Source organism: Cyprinus carpio, chromosome A10, assembly GCF_018340385.1.
Source record: "Cyprinus carpio isolate SPL01 chromosome A10, ASM1834038v1, whole genome shotgun sequence".
Classification (NCBI taxonomy): Eukaryota; Metazoa; Chordata; class Actinopteri; order Cypriniformes; family Cyprinidae; genus Cyprinus; species Cyprinus carpio.
This window is the reverse complement of record NC_056581.1, coordinates 10,031,125-10,049,168: the sequence shown is the minus strand read 5'-3', so window position 1 is coordinate 10,049,168 and position 18,044 is coordinate 10,031,125. Positions and strand designations below refer to the sequence as shown.

The window sequence follows — 18,044 nt, the reverse complement described above, 5'->3', positions numbered from 1 at the left end:
CAACACAGTCTGAGTGCTTTTTTAGCAACACTGCCTATCTGGTTCGAACTCCTGGGTCTTCTTTCCATCTTGGCTTTGACTTGATGTACCCTCAAAAATGTGAATATGTACCCTGGACAATCGCTATTAGCACAGGAATGTGGGCCGAGAGAAAACCGACTGGGTCTTCATTATAGACGTCATCACTGAATGTCTTTTTGTGATTAATATTAGTTCACATGCAGTATCTACATTTAAGAATACCTGCATGATTATGTCTTTTATACATGATTCATTAATGTACGTTACAGCACCTTTGGTAACTTTGTGGTCTGTATTCAGTTGAATACAACCAAATATCTTAAATACTCCAAAAGCAATTACACAAGTTCTAATAAAATAATGTTGCCAAAAAAAAAAAAAAGTTTGTTTGTTGATTTGCATTGAAATATATGTAAGGGTCAGCATGTTTTTTTTTTTTTAACCTTTTATTCAGCAAGGTGCAATAAATTGATCAAAAGTGACAAAATACTTTTATAGTTTAAGTTTTACAAAATAATAATAATTATTATTTAAAGAAATGCTGCTATTTTGATTCTGTTCTACTCTTCAAAGAATACTGAAAAAATGTAAGACAATGTTTTATAAAAATATTCGGCAGCACAACTATTTTCAACACTGATAATAATAAGAAATGTTTTCTTTAGCAGCAAATTAGCATATTAGAAAAATTTTTGAAGGATCAAGATAATGTAAAGTAATGATGCTGAAAATTTAGCTATGCCATAAAAGGAATATATTTTTGAAATATATAACAGTTGTTTTAATTTGTTATAATATTTCACAGTATTACTACTGTCAAATAAATGCAGCCTTGCAGACTGCTTTCATAAACATTAAAAAATCTTACCAGCCCCAAAATTTTGAGTGGTAGTATAACTTAATTAACTACAACATGTTGCAATATTTATAAATGTTGAAATGAGAGAGGTTTTTTTTTTATTATTAAAAAGGTCTGCAAAAGGTGCTAATTGAATTCCACCAAAAAAGAAATAAGTAAATTGAAAAGGGATGAAACTGTGATAAGAAGAAAAAAAAAAGATCAAGGCAAATATTGAAGGCCAAGAGAAAGTTTATAAATAATTTGAGCACATTCTTGCAAGTCTCAAGCAAAAGTAAATGTGAAAGAGTGATAATGAAAAGGAGAGACAGAGAAAGTGTGAGTGCACTGGAGTCAATAAGAGGCTAACACAGTTTGGTTGCCATGGAGACACAAAAAGAATTAAATGCATTTTATGTTAGGTTGTCTCTCTCTCTCTCGCTTTTGCTTGCGCAAAATCAAAACCAAAAAGCCTGTCCAAAATAGGTTTTCTGTGCATGGCCGCACAGCTGAAACATTTGCCAAAGCTTTGAAAAGCAATTTGGTATGAAAATGGAGCAGGAAAATAGAACAGAGTATAGACAAATAAATAACATAAAAATTGCAGCAAAAAAAAAAAAAAAAAATCTATTTTTTTAAACCTAAATTTTATCAAAGAGCAGCAGAGTGTAGTTTATGTGCAACACATACAGAAACATGCACGTAATCACACACATTGGCAAATTCTATTTCTCTTTCTGCTCTTTCTCTCCCTCTTTATTCACCTCTTGAGAGATGTTGCTATGGAAACTGGTTACAATTGATAAGTTTAAAACATGAGTGAGCCACAGACAAGCTGCTGGTACATATAGACACACACACACACACACACACACACACACACACTCACACACGTGAACACACACACACACACACACACACACACACACACACACACACACACACACACTCACACACAGACAGACTGAGACAGCTACACTTGTAAAGAAATGGTTCTCTTTTTGAAGAGCTGCTTTTAAATGTTGAAGGATCAGCAATTTAACCCTTTCTTTATACCACTTAAGATGCCTTTTTTCTATGATGAATCAACAGCAAATGGCATAATTTGGTCTGATGTCTAGAAAGCCTGTCAGTGCTTTTGAATGCATGAGAACATCTCCCTAAAATAGTCATTTCCACGATATGAAAAGACTGAAAAGACTGACAGAACATTAAGAAGGACAGTGGGAGACATGAATTATGCATCGGTGCAAATCTCAGTACGGTGAACCTTATCAGAATTAAGATGAGGTTTAAAGTTAGGGTAAAAAGAACTTCAAATTAGAACAGTGGGTGAGAACTAAAAGTTAGAATGATAAATCCGGTTGAGAGAATAAAGATAGTTTAGAGATGCTTTTGACACTAGAAAAAAAATCACCTGAGATTGCTTTTATCAGCACAAATAGGACTTAGTGAACAGGTAAATACATTATGTGATAATACATCCATCCATCCACACACACACATACACACAGGCCTACTGTATATTGCGCGCATGAGACTTTTTTTTTTTTTTTTTACTAAAATAAATGGCATCATAGGAAATTACATGTAAGACCTTGAAAACCATATTGTATTTAAAATACAAAAAATACATTAAATTAATAAATACATTAAAACTGTTTTTGGTGTATAGACTACTCAGAATTAATAGACTATAAACAGCACTCAATGTTCCTATTTAAGCTCAAGATGGAAAGGTCATTTTTGCATAAAGCAGAAGTTTATGCACGTATGCACTTGTTTTACATTGTTTTACTAATAATGCGATTATAACTGACATTCTCTGCATTTGGGAAGTAAAGACATTCAGGTATCCAAACACACACACTCACACGTTTCCCCTTTCCACAGATGATTTATGTACAACAACACATACGCAAATTGTAAGTGTGAATTAGTGTCTGAAATTCCGCTGAGGACTGTCAGTGGGCTCTAGTTGCCAACGCAATCAGAGCCATGATTAGCATTCATACTGGACGCGCTGCTGTGAAATATCACACAGGACCACACAGGTGTTGAGGGGTGTTAAACGCTGTCGAGAACATTATGAAAGCACTGTAGCCTATATATAAACTATAGAACAGAGCAGACCATGGCGCACTACCTCTTAAAATGCACAGGCACACCCATAATCACGCATATACCGCTGCAAATCGGCAGTAAACTACACAGTTTACATACACACAGACACGCACATCCTTCAATGATCAGCGGTGCACCTTCGGGAAAAAACGGGTGTCATGGCAACAGGAGCAGGCATCCGCAAGCGTTACTGTAGCAATCAGAGAGGAAAGGCAGCCAGGGGGCTGGCGTGAGAGGTGTCATTATAGACTGAGTGATTTTGAAGGGAGTGGGGGGTGCGAGTGGCAGGAAACGATTAAAAATTCAAGCAATAACGCAGCCAGAAGAAATTACCTCGCTTTCTCCTTCAGAACATCAGAGGTAAAGCGTGTCTGGAAATCAGAAAAGGAAGGGTGAAGGAATCTGTAGTATGCTCACAAAGTCTGCCTGAAAATTCTGAATGTGTCTGTGATGAGAGAGTAAAATCAGGAAATCTGTCTAGATTTTTTAAATAGCATAATGCTGACTAAAATGTAGTTTTTGCTAAAATATTTTGTATCCCAAAGAGGAGGCACCATAAACTGTAACACCATAAACAATGTTTTGCAGCCAGTTGCAGCAGTAATGCCAGCTTTTATTATTTAAAACCAATCATAGTTTTTTCCCCTCCCTGATGTACTGAAAACATACCAAACCATGACTTAAAAACCAAGGAAGATAGTGAAGCATCTTTTTTGTGTACCGTTACACCCCTAATAAATAGTTATATAAAAAAGAAGAAGAAGAAGCAGTTAACTTTCCAGCTAAACTGAAACATGCCAAACAAAATTTCCTAGATTAGAGGAATAATCTTTCACATTAACCTATCAGCAAATTAGTTTCTTAAAGGGGATCCCTTTAGACTGTTATGATGTAATGGATGCAGTCCATTTCAATTTGTGCATTGCTTTCATACCACGATTTCCACTTAAATACAGACTGTTTTTGCTGTAAACCCAAAATAAATGAATATGGCATCTTCTTTGTTATAAGAGGCTTTTAGAATCATTGTGTGATTTTGTCTACTTTCTGGCAGTCGTGAATAATAGCAAGTTATTTTAGTTGCACTGTAGTAACTCTAGCTGTAGCAACTGTGGTGTTTGTGCAGAAACTAGGGTTGCCATGGTAATGTTTTATAAGGGATGAACAAAGCTCTACATGCGCTGAGAAAATGTCGCTTAAAGGGACACTAATGTATACCTTCCGTTACAGCTATCTATTTTGCACCTTGACTCTGATGGACACACATTATCAGCACTTATGTGCTTTCTGCACACCCACCTAGCAATCACTGAGTCACACACACACTCGATCAGCTACATTTAGACCTGATAGTATGTCAGAGCCATCTGGTGGACAGTATAATTAACTTCAGCTGTGTTATGTTCGGTTGTGTTTTTTACTGTCTTGCTTATTTAGCCAGTGTGCAGCTTTGGAATGCATTAATTTGACCCTTGAAAATTACTAATATTTTAAAAATCAGCTTTCATAATTTGTTATTGTCCTTCTTGACTATATCAACATTTAAATAAACTTCATCCAATAATGAAAATTTAATGAAAATTTGGAGGCCATTCTTGATGTTCAGTAGATGAATTAGTTTTTTCATCAGAACAGATTTGGAGAAATTTAGCATTACATCACTTGTTCGCCAATGGATCCTCTGCAGTGAATCGGTGCCGTCAGAATGAGAATCCAAACAGCTGATTAAAACATGGCAATAAGTAATCATCACAAATCTTTTAACTTAAAATGCCACTTCTGGCCAAAATACGGGTTCATAATCCATCTCTTGTTACCCTCTCACATCAAAACAAATTTGTTTAGAACTGTTTAGGACTGTTTTTGCATGTTAACAGCGCTTGATCCGTGCATATTTCTCTCATAATTCAGATGAGATTACTTTTTCACTGGATTTGTTCATTACAAACACACACAACCTGCAGATTACTTACATTTCTTGTGGATTATTGTCATGATTTAATCAGCTGTTTGGACTCTTATTCTGATGGCACCCATTCACTGCAGAGGATCCACTGGTGAGCAAGTGATGTAATGCTAAATTTCTCCAAATCAGTTCCCATGAAGAAACAAACTCATCTACATGCTGGAGTAAAGGAGGAGTAGATGTTCAGGAAATTTTCATTTTTGGGGGATATATTTTTATTTTATTTTTTTAAAGTACAACCCCTTATTTAACCACTGACTGTTTCCACATAATCTATTTAATTAATATTAAATAGTTTGTTAATTAAGGGAAAAAAATTATATGTAAATTTAGATGTTTATGAAGTGTATATTGCTATAATGTTTCAAAGTTTTATTTATATAGAAATTTTATAGACATTTATAGCCTAGACAAAATGAATGGAAACTAAAACAGCTCTTATATTAAGTTTGACCTCTTATGAGGCTGAATATCAACATTAGCACCTCCTTTGTTATTCAGAAAGTGCGACTATAGGGTATATACTTATAAGAACGTGTCAGCTGTCCGTTTCCCTAATCAATCTGCCGGTAACCGGTTAAAAAGCTGTTTAATAAAGGACTCCCTTGATGCACTGCATAGTGTCAACTGACAGTGTGCGATGTGTTTTATACTGACCTAGCTTTTCCCGCGACCTGGGGGAGCTGATCATTTAAACCACGCGATTGTTTATCGCTATTGTCGGGTTGGTGTGTGTTGTGTGTTTTGTATTGGGATAGTTTTCCGTAATTTCACCTGGAGAGGAGAGGAAAAGGAAAAATATTAAAGGTACTGAAACATTGCAGATTTATAAATAACATAAACCTGTTATGATTAACTTGCATAAACGTGGGGTGTTGTTTTCACGACTATGACAAACACTAATGACTCGTGTCATTGTTTATCAACAATCAGTTTCATAATAAATGTGGTCGTGCCGGGTTTTACACGATCTCTTATTAACGAATGAATATAAACGGGATCATGTTTTATTACACGCTGATTGTGATGTTTACTCCCTCTGGTCAGCTTTTACGCCTCTTGGTTAATAGCAGTGAGAGAACTACAGTATTGTTCTATTGCATTGAAAGCACTTGACATGGATCACTATACACCAGTGGTTCTCAAACCTGTCCTGGGGTACCCCTGCCCTGCACATTTTGTATGTCTCCTTATCACACCTGATTCAACTCATCAGCGCATTAGTGGAGACTGCTAGTCCTGAAGTGGGTGTGTCAGATATAGGGAGACACATTTGCTGCAGTGACGAATGATAACGTTGCACATGGATTCGGGGGACAGAAATGACAAGATGTGTTTTCACAGATATCAGACTCTCACATGCCACTAGCAATCTGTAAATGCATAGGGAGGAGAAATATTTTTTAATTATATTTAAAAATAAATTATCTGAAAATGCTCCATGTCATATATGCTAATGATCACTTGATGGTACGTTCTGTCAGTTTTGCTTTGCTTGTGTTTCCATTGCTGGAAATTAATCTTAAAACGGTAGCTGTGTTTTGCACCAGGTTCCAAAAAAAATAAAAAAAAATAAAAAAAGGGTTCTGTGAGTTTTTATTTTATTTTGTTTGTGGCTGGTCCAATATGGACCACACCCTTGGATAAGAGAGTTAGAAAGCTTTGTTGCTTTACAGTTAAAATTGTTTGTATACTTATATACATATTTATGGAGATTGTATTGCAAATAAAACTTTGAACGTGTTTTTGTGTTTTACTAATATTTAGTTATTTTCTAATAAAGTATACATTCCGATCTCGAGTTAGGATGATTCTAAGGGCCCACGCACATTTGGGGCCCCCAGAGATTTTTTATTAGTAGTAACAGTAGTATTATTAATGTAATAGAAATTATAAATGTATCTACCAAAGAGTTACCAATAAAACAAAATTACGGCAAAATTATCTATTGGGCTAGTTTTGAGTAGCAATTGGGCGGGTTTTGTTGTGAAAATCTGGCAACCCTGCGTAGCCTAGAGAGTCACTGTGAGTGAGATCAGATTGTAAACTGTCAAATTTGTCTTCGAGTTCGAGGGGGGATCCAATTCAAATTCACACTCTGATTATATAGAGCAGCAGCAGAAAGCGGGTGAGGTGCCCATGGCAACCAAATACACTGCACATGAAAACTGCTGTTTGGGAACTGCTGGAGCTGCCGAGTCCTCTCTGGAGGGGGCTGCTGGCTTCAGGGGGATATGTGGGCATGCAAGAGCAGAAAGTCATGCATCTAGGTCAGGGGTAGGCAACGCCGGTCCTGGAGTGCTGATGTCCTGAAAGTTTAGCTCCAACCCTGAAAAAAAACCTCACCTGTCTGTAGCCTCAGGTGTGTTTGTTTAGGGTTAGAGCTAAACTCTGCAGGACATCAGCACTCCAGGACAGACGTTGCCTAGCCCTGGTCCAGGTGGACCCGCATCTATGGGCACAGTGGTTCAGAAGATGTTTACTGCAGCTGAGCTCATTCGTGCACTCTGTGTTATGAGACATGAAATCAGAACTGACTCTTATCTACTCTTTCCTTAGGTTTGGCTGCCTGGGGGCTCGTGGCAATCTTTGATCCAGTAGGGAAAGGCAACAAGAATAGCATAGCTTTGCATTTGGTCTTCCTATTGACATGGACTTTTGATTGGATCATCAAAGCCACACTGGCAGAATTATCAAATTCAAATAACTGAATAATGTAATGACACATGATTCAATCATATTTCATGAAATGTTTTTTTTTTTTTTTAATTATTATTTGCAACTTACAAAACCTCTTTCTTTCACCAAAGTGATTCGGTGTCTAATAATTTACAAATCATTGTAGCATATAAAGTGACCAAAATAATTTGTTTTCATGAATCAGCTGGCTTTTGTATTACACACCCCCCCCCCATCCCATCAACAATGTCCTATTGGTCAGCCAAAGAATGCAGTGAACATTGACAGTCATTTTGAAGAGCAAATTATGAGTTAGCATTTGGCCCTTTCTTTTTGCCAAATGTTGGGACAACATTTACAAAGCGCCGATTGTACTGAATTCTTCTCTTTGCCCTGCCGGTCTTTTTCTTTTTCTTCTCTTGTTTGTCCACCTGAAAGGATCAATATCAGTGCACAATATCAATAAACCAGTACATGCCCAAAATTATGATTTTATGTATATATTATATGTATATATCTTTATATATATATATATATATATATACAAAATTATGATTTTATGTAGATATGAACGTTGTTGAAATGTATCTCACCTTGGGAGTTTGTCCTCTAACTTTGCCTGCTCTAGCCAGGGAACCGTGGACTTTGCCTTTGGGTGGAAACCAAAGGTTATGTTTATGAAAACATCCAAACTAAGATAATGTATCATAAGGTAGCCAGTTACTCAAAAATTAATATTTATAGATGCTTCTACTTTTAATTTTAGCACAAAAGAAGTTTGAAACAATGTAATTCATCAGACATTCCATCTTCTACAACAATGGCATGATAAATAGTCACGGGTAGAGTGCAATAAAGTTTATCTTTACCTCCTAACAGTCTCGATGAGACCTCAAGAGTGTTGAACTCCTCAATCCCAGACTGACAAATCAGTGTCTCATCCTCAAGAGGAACCCCACAGAGAGAAATAACCTGATCATCACAGGCCAGACCCTCCCAGGCTTCGATCTGAGCCTGGAAACAAGCAGTTAATAACAATAATCAAGACATTTTCGCATTCAAGTTTTCTAAATGAACTATGAATAAAAATGTGGGCTATCAGGAAAAAAACAAACAAACAAAAAACCTTGATATGTGCAACAGTCTCTGAGCCATTCAGATGAACAGAGTGCAAAGTCTGGCCACGAACAAACAGCTGCATTATGTTCGGTCTCCATAAAACAGAATTAAAATATGTAATCAGCTTAACAAAATTAATAAAAACAGCACCATATAGACAACATTATTATTTAAATATTAAAAGTACTTACCTAAATCGCTGTTGATAAGTATGAACGCCAAACACACGACGTCTACATCAAGTCTAAAAAGCATTAGGCCTGCGCATGCTCAGTTTATTAAAGCCACATAAAAGTCCCCAGCACAGCATTTTTTTTTTGTATATTACGTTTCAGTTCCTTGAAACATAGAAGTGAAAATAACATTATAAATATAGGTTTTATTCTATATAAATTATTATTCTGCATTTTCTTTGTGTCGTCCATAAAGTTTTTTCATTCAAAGCCATGACGTCATATTCTCGCTGGTCTTTGAATTTTTTTCGTTCATAGGAATCATGTCTCTGACAGTCTGCCGAGCTGCGAGAGTTGCTTACAGAGCTTCTAATCCAGCCACACGTTCACTGAGTACTGGGGCTTGCTTAAGAGTTAGTATTACAATCCGCTTTATCGTATAATTCATCCAGGTAGTATAAAAATCATCGGTGCATCAGCTGTCACAGTATGGATTTGCTGTTTGGATGATTTGTTCTTGAAATGTTACGACCAACATACAGTCATTCTTGTTTTCACAAGTAGGATTTGTTTCATTTTAGACAGAAAGCAGCCCTTCTGAAGGATCAAGGGGCTTCATTGAATCCACAGAGGAGTTCAGGTTTGTGGAGAGACTTATTCCTCCTTCACGCATCCCAACTCCACCTAAACATGATGGTGCTGCACCGTCAGGATGGACCCCAGCATCAGGTAAACACACTCGTAGTTTTACCTTACATGGAAATGCGTATCATACTAGTGGTGTCTTAGCTATAAGGAAGGATGATTTGCTTGATGTTTAATCTGTGAAGTCGGGAAAGCATTTTGTGAGATTCTCATTCATGGAGTTCTGTTTTTGTTATTAATTATATAGCCATGCCACCTCCTCTGCCTTACATGATCCGTCGCTCCCAGATGCACAATGTGCCTGTGTACTCGGACATCAAGCATGGGAATCAGCACAGCACCCTGCTCAGAAAGGTTGAGGGAGAAATATGGGTTAGTGTAATATAAACAGACCTGTTTAGAAGCAGTGTAATATATTAGTCCAATTCTTTTATTCACTTTCTGTCAATTATTTCCAGGCCCTGAATAAGGATGTTAAGGAATTCCTACTGGGGCTTACGGGCAAAGAGCCTCCAACACAGGTTAATGAAGTAACTGGGACCATCAGAATTAAAGGGCAGTTTGATAAAGAGCTGAAGGACTGGCTGCTGAAGAAGGGCTTTTAAATTCTGATGTGGGCACAGCAAACGAACTGAACTGCATTACAAAGGCTGAGAGGAAATGTATAAGAGTGTTCTCTCCTCCTTAAAGTGGACAAACTGTAAATTATCATTAGTGTACCATTTTCAGTACCTGTGTTTTGTTATTGTATTAAAGAGTTTGTGATTATATGTTTCTATGTTGTCCCTGTTGTTTAGGATTGAAACAAATAAATGTAAGGTGTCGACTAAATCTGATTTGTAATAATTGTGTCTGGAAAAAAGGCTAAATATAAATCGGTGCATTTAATTATGTATGCACTTTTGTTCAAATGCAAACATCACACAGTTATGCATACAGTAATAAAAAATAAAATAAAAAAAGAACAATTGCTACAAAAATAAAAAAAAGTGCCAAAGAGTTTCTAATACTGTCTATGTTCAGCTATACTTCAGTCAACAAAACCAAATTTTTGAAAGTGAAATTTTGTCAAAATGTAAGTAAACAGCAAAAGTGAAAATAATAACAGATCAGTGAAAGCGAAAGGTTCATTTTCTCATAAAAGTGAGAGAACAGTCTTGAATACTCAAAATAACTGGTTTCATAATAGTTCTTGCAGAAAATACAGTTTATATTTATGTTTTTAAATTATTTTTGTCTAAAGATTTGCCGGCCTATCTATCTATCTATCTATCTATCTATCTATCTATCTATCTATCTATCTATCATTCTATCTATCTATCTATCTATCTATCTATCATGCGCAATATTGCGCAGTCTTGACGCTTGAAGAGCAAGGGCACGAATGCGTCATCATGTTGCGACGACCAACGTTATTCTAACGTGGAGCTTCAGTATGAAAGTATATTTAAAAACACGAGCTGATGAAAACATCCGCTAATTTTAATATATTTGTAGGTGCGTGGAAACAAAGTGCGCACACACAAATTCTTTGTCAGGTAAGAATAGATTTAAAATCTGTTATGCTTTCGTGAATATTTAAAAGTGTATTAACATTAGACTTGCCTTTTTTTCTCTATTTAATTGCAGATTTGAAATTGTATACTAATTCAGTCTACCTCGATCCATTAGCTGCTCATGGATCCTATTGTTAGACGTAAAATCCCTGCGTGTGTTCGTTCATTACTCACTGATAGTGCAGCAAAGGAGGAAGAACACTTAAGCGACTGGCCTGAAATAGACTCTGAATCAATTACCAGCAAAGATGGGATTGCACTTCCCAAAAGAGGTACTAATGAAACTCTCCTGACACCTGCTGATGGGACAGAGAGTGGAACTACTGCATCATCAATCAAGCCATGTGGGCTTTGCTTATCCAACCCCTCCTGTTACACTTGCCCAAGGTGTAACATCCCATATTGCGGCCTGGCTTGTTACAGGAGCCAGAATCACTCTTCATGCTCAGAGGAGTTTTACAAAGAGTCTGTGCTGCAGGAGCTGAAATCTCAAGGTGTCACAGATGAGGAGGGGAAAAGCAAAATGCAGGAAATTCTGCTCCGGCTCAGACAGAGTGCAGAGAGCGAGGGAGGGATGGAGAATTTATTAAGGAACTTGGGAGATGATGAAACCAGTGTGACTGAAAAAGACGCACATGCTTTGGAGCTGCTTTCTCAGTTAGCAGAGATTCAATCTAGTGGGGATGAAAAAAGTCACGAGGTGCAAGAAATACTAGCGAAACTCAGAGATATTGAAGACGGGAGTGATGAAGAGGAAGCTGATTTAGCTGAAAAGTTAGCAGGCTTGGATATTGACTCTCTTTCAGAAGAAGAACTCTGGTCGTTGTTGTCAGCCCAGGAAAAGGAGAAATTTGAGACACTGGTGAAAGAAGGTAGCATCGGTGGGCTGGTTGTCCTGTGGAGCCCCTGGTGGGAACGGCATGAGAAAGATACTAAAACACTAATCGAGGAACTTCAGTCTGAGAATGATGAAGAAATGCATAATGTGAATGTTGAAAAAGACAAAAAAGTCAGTAGCAATAAAGTAAAATCGGACAAATCACTTAGAAGCTCAATCCCTCCAATAAGTGCCAAAATTGCTCCTCTTCACACACTATCTTCAAACCCATCTCCTCTAGTGCGGTACAACCTGATCAATGCTCTTTATGGATACACCTTCTCGCTGCGTCTCTATAATGGAGAAATCTCAGAGATGTTGCTGGAGTTCTGTCAGGCGGTGCTTGCCATCTCAGATGGTTTGGGTGCCGGACGGGTCTACAACTCTGTCTCTGAGGCTCTTGACGCCGGAATAAGAGCTGTATCTGCAGGAGGATACTTTGATCGCGAGGACCCTTTAGCTCCCCTTCGAGCTGTGGAAGCCGTGGCTCATATTCTGACTGGAGAGAGCAGAGAGGATGCTGTTGGATATTCTCTGTCTGCTCTGTCCCAGCTGCGCACAGCTTTGAACAAGGCAAAGGCTTCTGCTCCAAAGGAAGACGAGCAGAGGAGGCGGACCTATTTCCAAGCTGGAAAGAAGTGTGAGTTTTTTCAGTCTTGGGTGAAAGAGAATCCCAAAGTTTTGAGGAGTCTGGCGGGATGTGTGTGGACGGACTATGAGCGAAGGGAGATGGAGAGGATGACATTAGAGGGAGAGAAGAAATGTTTGGAAAAGGGACGGGAAAAAAGTAGAGGTAAAGGAGGATTGATAGAAGAGATTGAGTGAGATTGTATTGTATATATTTGTAAATAAAAAGTAATAATTTAAAATAAAATAATTTGTATTGCAAGCATTTGTGTCTAAAAAAATGTTTTAATTCACAAATTAAATACAAGTAGTTTAGTGGATAATTAACAGGTGTTTAGCATTTAAATGTCTTTAATGCTACAGTCAAGACTTGTAGATTGCACTGAACACTGATGATAATAAAAATGTTTTTATTAATATAATACAATGTATTTTTCATATGTTAAAAACATTTGAATGAATGGAAAGCAATGTTATGAAGCTAATAAAAACAATATGTGCAGAATATTTTGTTGTGTCCAGTTCTCTGCACTGATGATGACATATCCACTGGTTGCTCACAACAATCTGTTGGTCGTTCAGAACATATCAGTTCATTAATAAATGTACGGGATTATTCTGTAGGGCACTCGTCTGCAGTATGTATCCCAGGCCAGTCCATATTTGGCTCTGCAGTGTTTCTCATCTCTGGCCTCTCGGTGAATGAGCAGAATGGTGAAATAAATGACATAGAAGTAAGGCAGAATATGCGACATTCCTATGAAGAAAAATCAGAAAATTCAATTATACTGCAATTATGGTTTGTCTTAATCATTTTTTTATATTCATGGCAAGACCCAGATAGTTTAAAATACAATGCCATACAATTAACTCTTACAGCAAACATCAGTTTCTTACAGAAAAACATCAGTTGGAAAGTTCCTGTGAATCCTTTCGGCTTTTTAAATTAAAGGTCTTAAAAAGCATTATTTTTACTTAAATGTTAAATGACACTTAAACAAATCTAAATGCTTTACCAAATTAGAACAATTTGATTAGTGTTATATGAATTTTATTATTATTTCTTTGTGGATTTGCTTATTTATGTCACAACTGGCAATTAAGAAGCTAGATGGTATGCTACTAAATGACCATCTAGTTTCTATCTGCCATTACAAGCCCTGTGAGGAATGTCAGACAGACTGAAATGGCAGTTCCAAACACTGCAAAAAGAAAGACTGCAGTCTTTATATATCAAACCTGCCAGCTTGGGCACCGAGGAGCTGTGTTCCCTGTTTTCTGCATTTGGATATGTGATTTGCGCTGGGCAAAAGTTATGATGAACAACAGCCGGAGCATGGGCTATGGATTTGTTTTATATTCCTTCATATTCCTTCCATATGCCATTATAACTATATCATTAATGAATGGCTATATTGTCAGCAACTGACCACTGAAAGGTTGCTTTCTCCCATAGTCCAGAGAAGAGAGAAAAAAGGAGATGGGAAAAAAGGGAAGTAGAAAAAAATAGAAGTAAAAAAATTATATCTAAGTGCCTTATGTCTGTGTTATAAATGTATTTCATGTAATTATTCTGCATTTATTATATGGAATATTGTGTTGTATTAAGCCACACTATGTTGGTCCGTCGGGCAAGAGGAGAAGTGGCCCCCCAACTAAGCCTGGTTTCTTGGCAATATTATTTGACTGCACGGACACTATTGGATAAGAACTAAACTGAGCTGATGATATCACTGTTTTCTCCACAGCTGCTTCATAAATTAATTAAACGCATTCCATAATTGATGGACTTCACACAGTTATTGAACTGAACTGAATCAACAATGAACTGAATTCAACTGAATGCCCCAACTATTAACAATTTATAATTATATTCACTTACAGAATCTTTCTAATATCACATATTAGAATGGGTCTTTTTACCCCATTAATTCCCAACACCAACTTTGGAAAAATCTTCACACATTTAATTTCCATATTAAGATATCGGGGGAAAGATGGCCTTGTATGAGTTCTTGTTTTCATATTTGGAACATATGAAATGGTTAAGCAATATCACATGACCAAAAGTGTTGTTTTTCCTGAATACCAGTGCAAAGTTATATTGATTTTCCTTCCAATCAGTTAAATCGATTCACTTACCACAAGGCAGGGACCACGCCAGAGCCATGAGAAGGTCCCCCAGGTAGTTTGGATGCCTGACAAACCCCCACCACCCTGATACCAACAGACGCTTTCCTGTTGCTGTGGCAATAGTTTCCAGGTCTACAAATGAAAAAGAAAGATGAGAAAATTCACCATTTATGTTAATCTGGAGGCCATAATTTGGTCTCCAGTAAGAAATTCTTCCTTTTCTTCATTTTAGATACTGATAATGTATAAAGTGTTCAAAAACAATAGTCACTTGAATACAAACCCAGAGTAGGTAGTATATCAAAAGACACAATGTGATTACTAACGTGCTACACTTTTATGTGTGGGGTCTCTTCTGAACTGATTTTTCTGAGAGTTGGACTTCCGGAAAATGTAATAACCAATTCCTGTGAAAGATTAAAAAGAGGAGAGTAAGTTAAAAGGTAAACATTCAGACTGCTGCAAAACAGGCTGTAGATTACCATTTAGAAGAATAATCCCCGCTGCTCCAAGAGTACTAAGTGACTGTGGGTGCACAACCAGAAACATGGCCTGAAGACCATACGTGAAGGGAACCCAGGCCAGGTCACCAAACGCCAACATGAACCCAAATCCATCATGCACAATGTCCATAGTAGTAAGAACAGCCTCCTGCAGACACATGGAAAAGTATACTGTTGTGTGTTTGGGACTCTGTCTATTTAAATATATATATATATGTGTATATTTTCAGACTAGACTAGATTTCTCATACTTCATTCCACAGAGCATCTGTCACATAGAGGAGCTGGAAGCCGTTGACAAGCAGCATGGCAAGAGATGGAGAGCCTCTCAACTCCACTTCTTTCATTAACATCCCCAGGTTTATTACCACCTGAAAAACAACAACAAGAGAGAGAAAGCTGGTAAGCTTAGTTTGGTGTTTCAAATAAATGCTGTTCTTTGAATCAGCAAATTAGAATGATTTCTGAAGGATCATGTGACACTGAAGACTTACTGCTGAAAATTCAGCTTTCTATCACAGGAACTAATTACATTTTAAAATATATTCAAGTAGAAAGTTATTTTAAATTGTAATAATATTTATCTATATTACTGTTTACACTGTATTTTTCATCAAATAAATTAGCATAAGGCACTTCTTTCAAAAACTTGAAAAATATTAACAATACAAAAAAGATTTATATGCATATATTTAGATGTGGATGTAAACATCTTTTGGGACTCTTACCCAGCCTATTAATCCAGGTCTTAGTTCACAGAAATATTTCAAGTCAAAGTCTCCAATGCGAGGGTTGAGCTCTCGACCCATGAAGAAGTCATACAGAGGATTTCCTACAAATGACAATGTAGCTGCATTGACAAATAATTCAAAGTGACAGAAAGTAGAAGCATCTGGAATATCTGACAGGTCAAAAAGGTAGACTGTCTGTATGAATAATGAAATGTTACTCAAAAGATAATATCAGAAAATCACACTAATTTGTGAATATCAGGACTGATAATCTCACCTGTGTTTCCTCCAAGTGATAAAGCATGTTGAGGTGCCCAGAAAGAGCGGATATACAGGTACATAGACAGCAGGTAGGACACACCAATGGCACAAACAGCAAGAGGCAAAATCAGCTCAAATAGATACCCGTGTGGCATTCCCAGCCAAAGACATACTATCAACAGGACAGCAGTAATGCTCAGGGCATGGAAACCTAAGAAATAAAGATGTAAGATTCTGGTCACAATCATATCTACAAATATAAATATATACATATACAGTACACTGCCTTTCAAAAGGTTTAGAAAGGTTTTTTTTTTATTTGCCATCACAGGACTAAATTACATTTTAAAATGTATTGAAATAGGAAAAAGTTATTTTAAATTGCAATAATATTTCACAATATTACTGTTTTTACTGTATTTTTAAACAGAATGCAGCCTTAGTGAAAGTAAGAGACTTTCTTAAAAAATGCTAAAAAATCTTACAATTTTGAATGAAAGTGTGCATGTATTTTTTCCTGGTAATATAAGATTTGTAATATTTAAATTATATATATGAATTATATATATTTTTTTTACTTAATCTTTAAATTTTTTTGTAAAAATGCACAGTCTTGAATTATGAAACTGCTATAGCTTAAATGAACTGAAGCACAGTTATAAGAGGAAACTAGAGTTTACTGACAAATGGAATTTGAACTCTACTTTGAATGTAATAGGTGGTAAAAACCAAGGACAAGAGGTCAAAGACTATCGCGTTTAATTTGTGTGAACAAAAACTATCCTGTTAAATTTTTCAAACACACAAAGACATTAAAATGTATTATTAGCATTATTTGTATAACATCACAAACAGGCAGACATCATATATTACCATTAATAGGATATTTCAGTCTGGATCCATCTCTGAGGACCAATCCTTCAGAAACCTATTAAAATAATAAATAGTTTAATTTTTGACATACTCTCTTAAGAGAATAATTTGTCTTTCGAAGAAACAAATGATTCACTATCTCACCTTCCCTATGGGCAGTAGATAGAGAAAACTCTGCAGGGTGATCCAACCTACAACCAGAACCGCGGCCAAAGGGTCCCATAAATGTGCAGTGGGGGGTAATGGAGGGGGCCACTGCAGGACACTGGCTGCTGGAGACCGACACACACTCAGCAGGTACAGAACCGTCAGAGGCAGGAACACAGGGATGCAGGTGGCACCTGGACAGGTGAGGTGGACAAATGAACTCCAATTTGGCACCGTAGCCACATATCATTACACATACACAAACATATGCACACATGCAACAAATAGTAGCTCACCAAGAGCACCTCCAAATTCCCTTTCAGCTGAATGTGTTAATTTGTGCTTGTTAGGCTTCATTTTGCCTGTTTGGGACAAAGATGAGCACTTAGCATGGCTGACAAAACATTTATAGTATACAAGAATAGTGTATCATTTAAATTACAGTGCATTTGTTAAATACAGTAGCTGTATAGTAACGTTATACGCGTTTGTAACGTCATGATTATTTTTAATTTTGACTTCATCTAATCAAACAAATAACCCTTTAGTAACCTATTAATGAATACATAGATGCTATTTTTCTCTTACCTCTGTTTCCCACAAACCTACTATTATTACATTGTATGTAAACCGCTCATCATCACTGTTAATGCCTGAGAGGAGGTGACGCCTACGCTCAGAACACGCTGTTTGCCTTTACTGCATCTGACCAATCAGCGCGCACCGCTGCAATCACAAGAGTGGGGAGAGACAATCAGTGAACCAATCAGA

At 36.9% G+C, this 18,044-nt stretch overlaps 4 protein-coding genes and 1 long non-coding RNA gene across 5 annotated transcripts; 3 read left to right on the top strand and 2 right to left on the bottom strand.

Annotated features, from left to right (window-relative positions):
- Positions 1-5,706: 5,706 nt before the first annotated feature.
- Positions 5,707-8,011, top strand: LOC122146440. Its single transcript, XR_006160995.1, has 2 exons — positions 5,707-5,756; positions 7,509-8,011. It is a non-coding gene; the product is annotated as an uncharacterized LOC122146440 (long non-coding RNA).
- On the bottom strand, positions 7,690-9,074 carry LOC109098186 (ubiquitin-like protein FUBI). The gene is made up of 5 exons (XM_019111796.2): positions 8,939-9,074; positions 8,755-8,839; positions 8,498-8,642; positions 8,222-8,277; positions 7,690-8,059 (listed from the first exon to the last, which is right to left on the bottom strand). Exons 2-5 carry the CDS (start codon positions 8,827-8,829, stop codon positions 7,934-7,936), a joined length of 402 nt encoding a protein of 133 aa, XP_018967341.1. The 5' UTR covers positions 8,830-8,839; positions 8,939-9,074; the 3' UTR covers positions 7,690-7,933.
- A 161-nt stretch (positions 9,075-9,235) lies between these two features.
- On the top strand, positions 9,236-10,396 carry LOC109098187 (39S ribosomal protein L49, mitochondrial-like). Its single transcript, XM_019111797.2, has 4 exons — positions 9,236-9,333; positions 9,502-9,649; positions 9,813-9,937; positions 10,024-10,396. The coding sequence occupies exons 1-4, from the start codon at positions 9,244-9,246 to the stop codon at positions 10,168-10,170; spliced, it is 510 nt and encodes a 169-aa protein (XP_018967342.2). The 5' UTR covers positions 9,236-9,243; the 3' UTR covers positions 10,171-10,396.
- Positions 10,397-10,942: 546 nt separating this feature from the next.
- Positions 10,943-13,130, top strand: LOC109097983 (zinc finger HIT domain-containing protein 2-like). The gene is made up of 2 exons (XM_019111611.2): positions 10,943-11,103; positions 11,195-13,130. Exon 2 carries the CDS (start codon positions 11,243-11,245, stop codon positions 12,821-12,823), a length of 1,581 nt encoding a protein of 526 aa, XP_018967156.1. The 5' UTR covers positions 10,943-11,103; positions 11,195-11,242; the 3' UTR covers positions 12,824-13,130.
- LOC109097984 (delta(14)-sterol reductase TM7SF2-like) lies at positions 13,019-18,008 on the bottom strand. The gene is made up of 11 exons (XM_019111612.2): positions 17,862-18,008; positions 17,570-17,635; positions 17,271-17,467; positions 17,127-17,181; positions 16,270-16,464; positions 15,990-16,093; positions 15,513-15,632; positions 15,241-15,409; positions 15,085-15,165; positions 14,768-14,890; positions 13,019-13,382 (listed from the first exon to the last, which is right to left on the bottom strand). The coding sequence occupies exons 2-11, from the start codon at positions 17,628-17,630 to the stop codon at positions 13,222-13,224; spliced, it is 1,266 nt and encodes a 421-aa protein (XP_018967157.2). The 5' UTR covers positions 17,631-17,635; positions 17,862-18,008; the 3' UTR covers positions 13,019-13,221.
- Between the last annotated feature and the right edge of the window lie 36 nt (positions 18,009-18,044).

Coding starts and splice junctions, on each gene's coding strand:
- LOC109097984 (XM_019111612.2), bottom strand. CDS start 17,630: ATGAAGCCTAACAAGCACAAATTAACACATTCAGCTGAAAGGGAATTT. Junction 17,182..17,270: donor ATCTACTGCCCATAGGGAAG/GTGAGATAGTGA, acceptor TTATTTTAATAG/GTTTCTGAAGGATTGGTCCT. Junction 14,891..15,084: donor CACACATAAAAGTGTAGCAC/GTTAGTAATCAC, acceptor TTTCATTTGTAG/ACCTGGAAACTATTGCCACA.
- LOC109098186 (XM_019111796.2), bottom strand. CDS start 8,829: ATGCAGCTGTTTGTTCGTGGCCAGACTTTGCACTCTGTTCATCTGAAT. Junction 8,643..8,754: donor AGACTGTTGCACATATCAAG/GTTTTTTGTTTG, acceptor GCTTGTTTCCAG/GCTCAGATCGAAGCCTGGGA. Junction 8,060..8,221: donor TTAGAGGACAAACTCCCAAG/GTGAGATACATT, acceptor TGATCCTTTCAG/GTGGACAAACAAGAGAAGAA.
- LOC109097983 (XM_019111611.2), top strand. CDS start 11,243: ATGGATCCTATTGTTAGACGTAAAATCCCTGCGTGTGTTCGTTCATTA.
- LOC109098187 (XM_019111797.2), top strand. CDS start 9,244: ATGTCTCTGACAGTCTGCCGAGCTGCGAGAGTTGCTTACAGAGCTTCT. Junction 9,334..9,501: donor GTACTGGGGCTTGCTTAAGA/GTTAGTATTACA, acceptor GTTTCATTTTAG/ACAGAAAGCAGCCCTTCTGA. Junction 9,938..10,023: donor AGGTTGAGGGAGAAATATGG/GTTAGTGTAATA, acceptor AATTATTTCCAG/GCCCTGAATAAGGATGTTAA.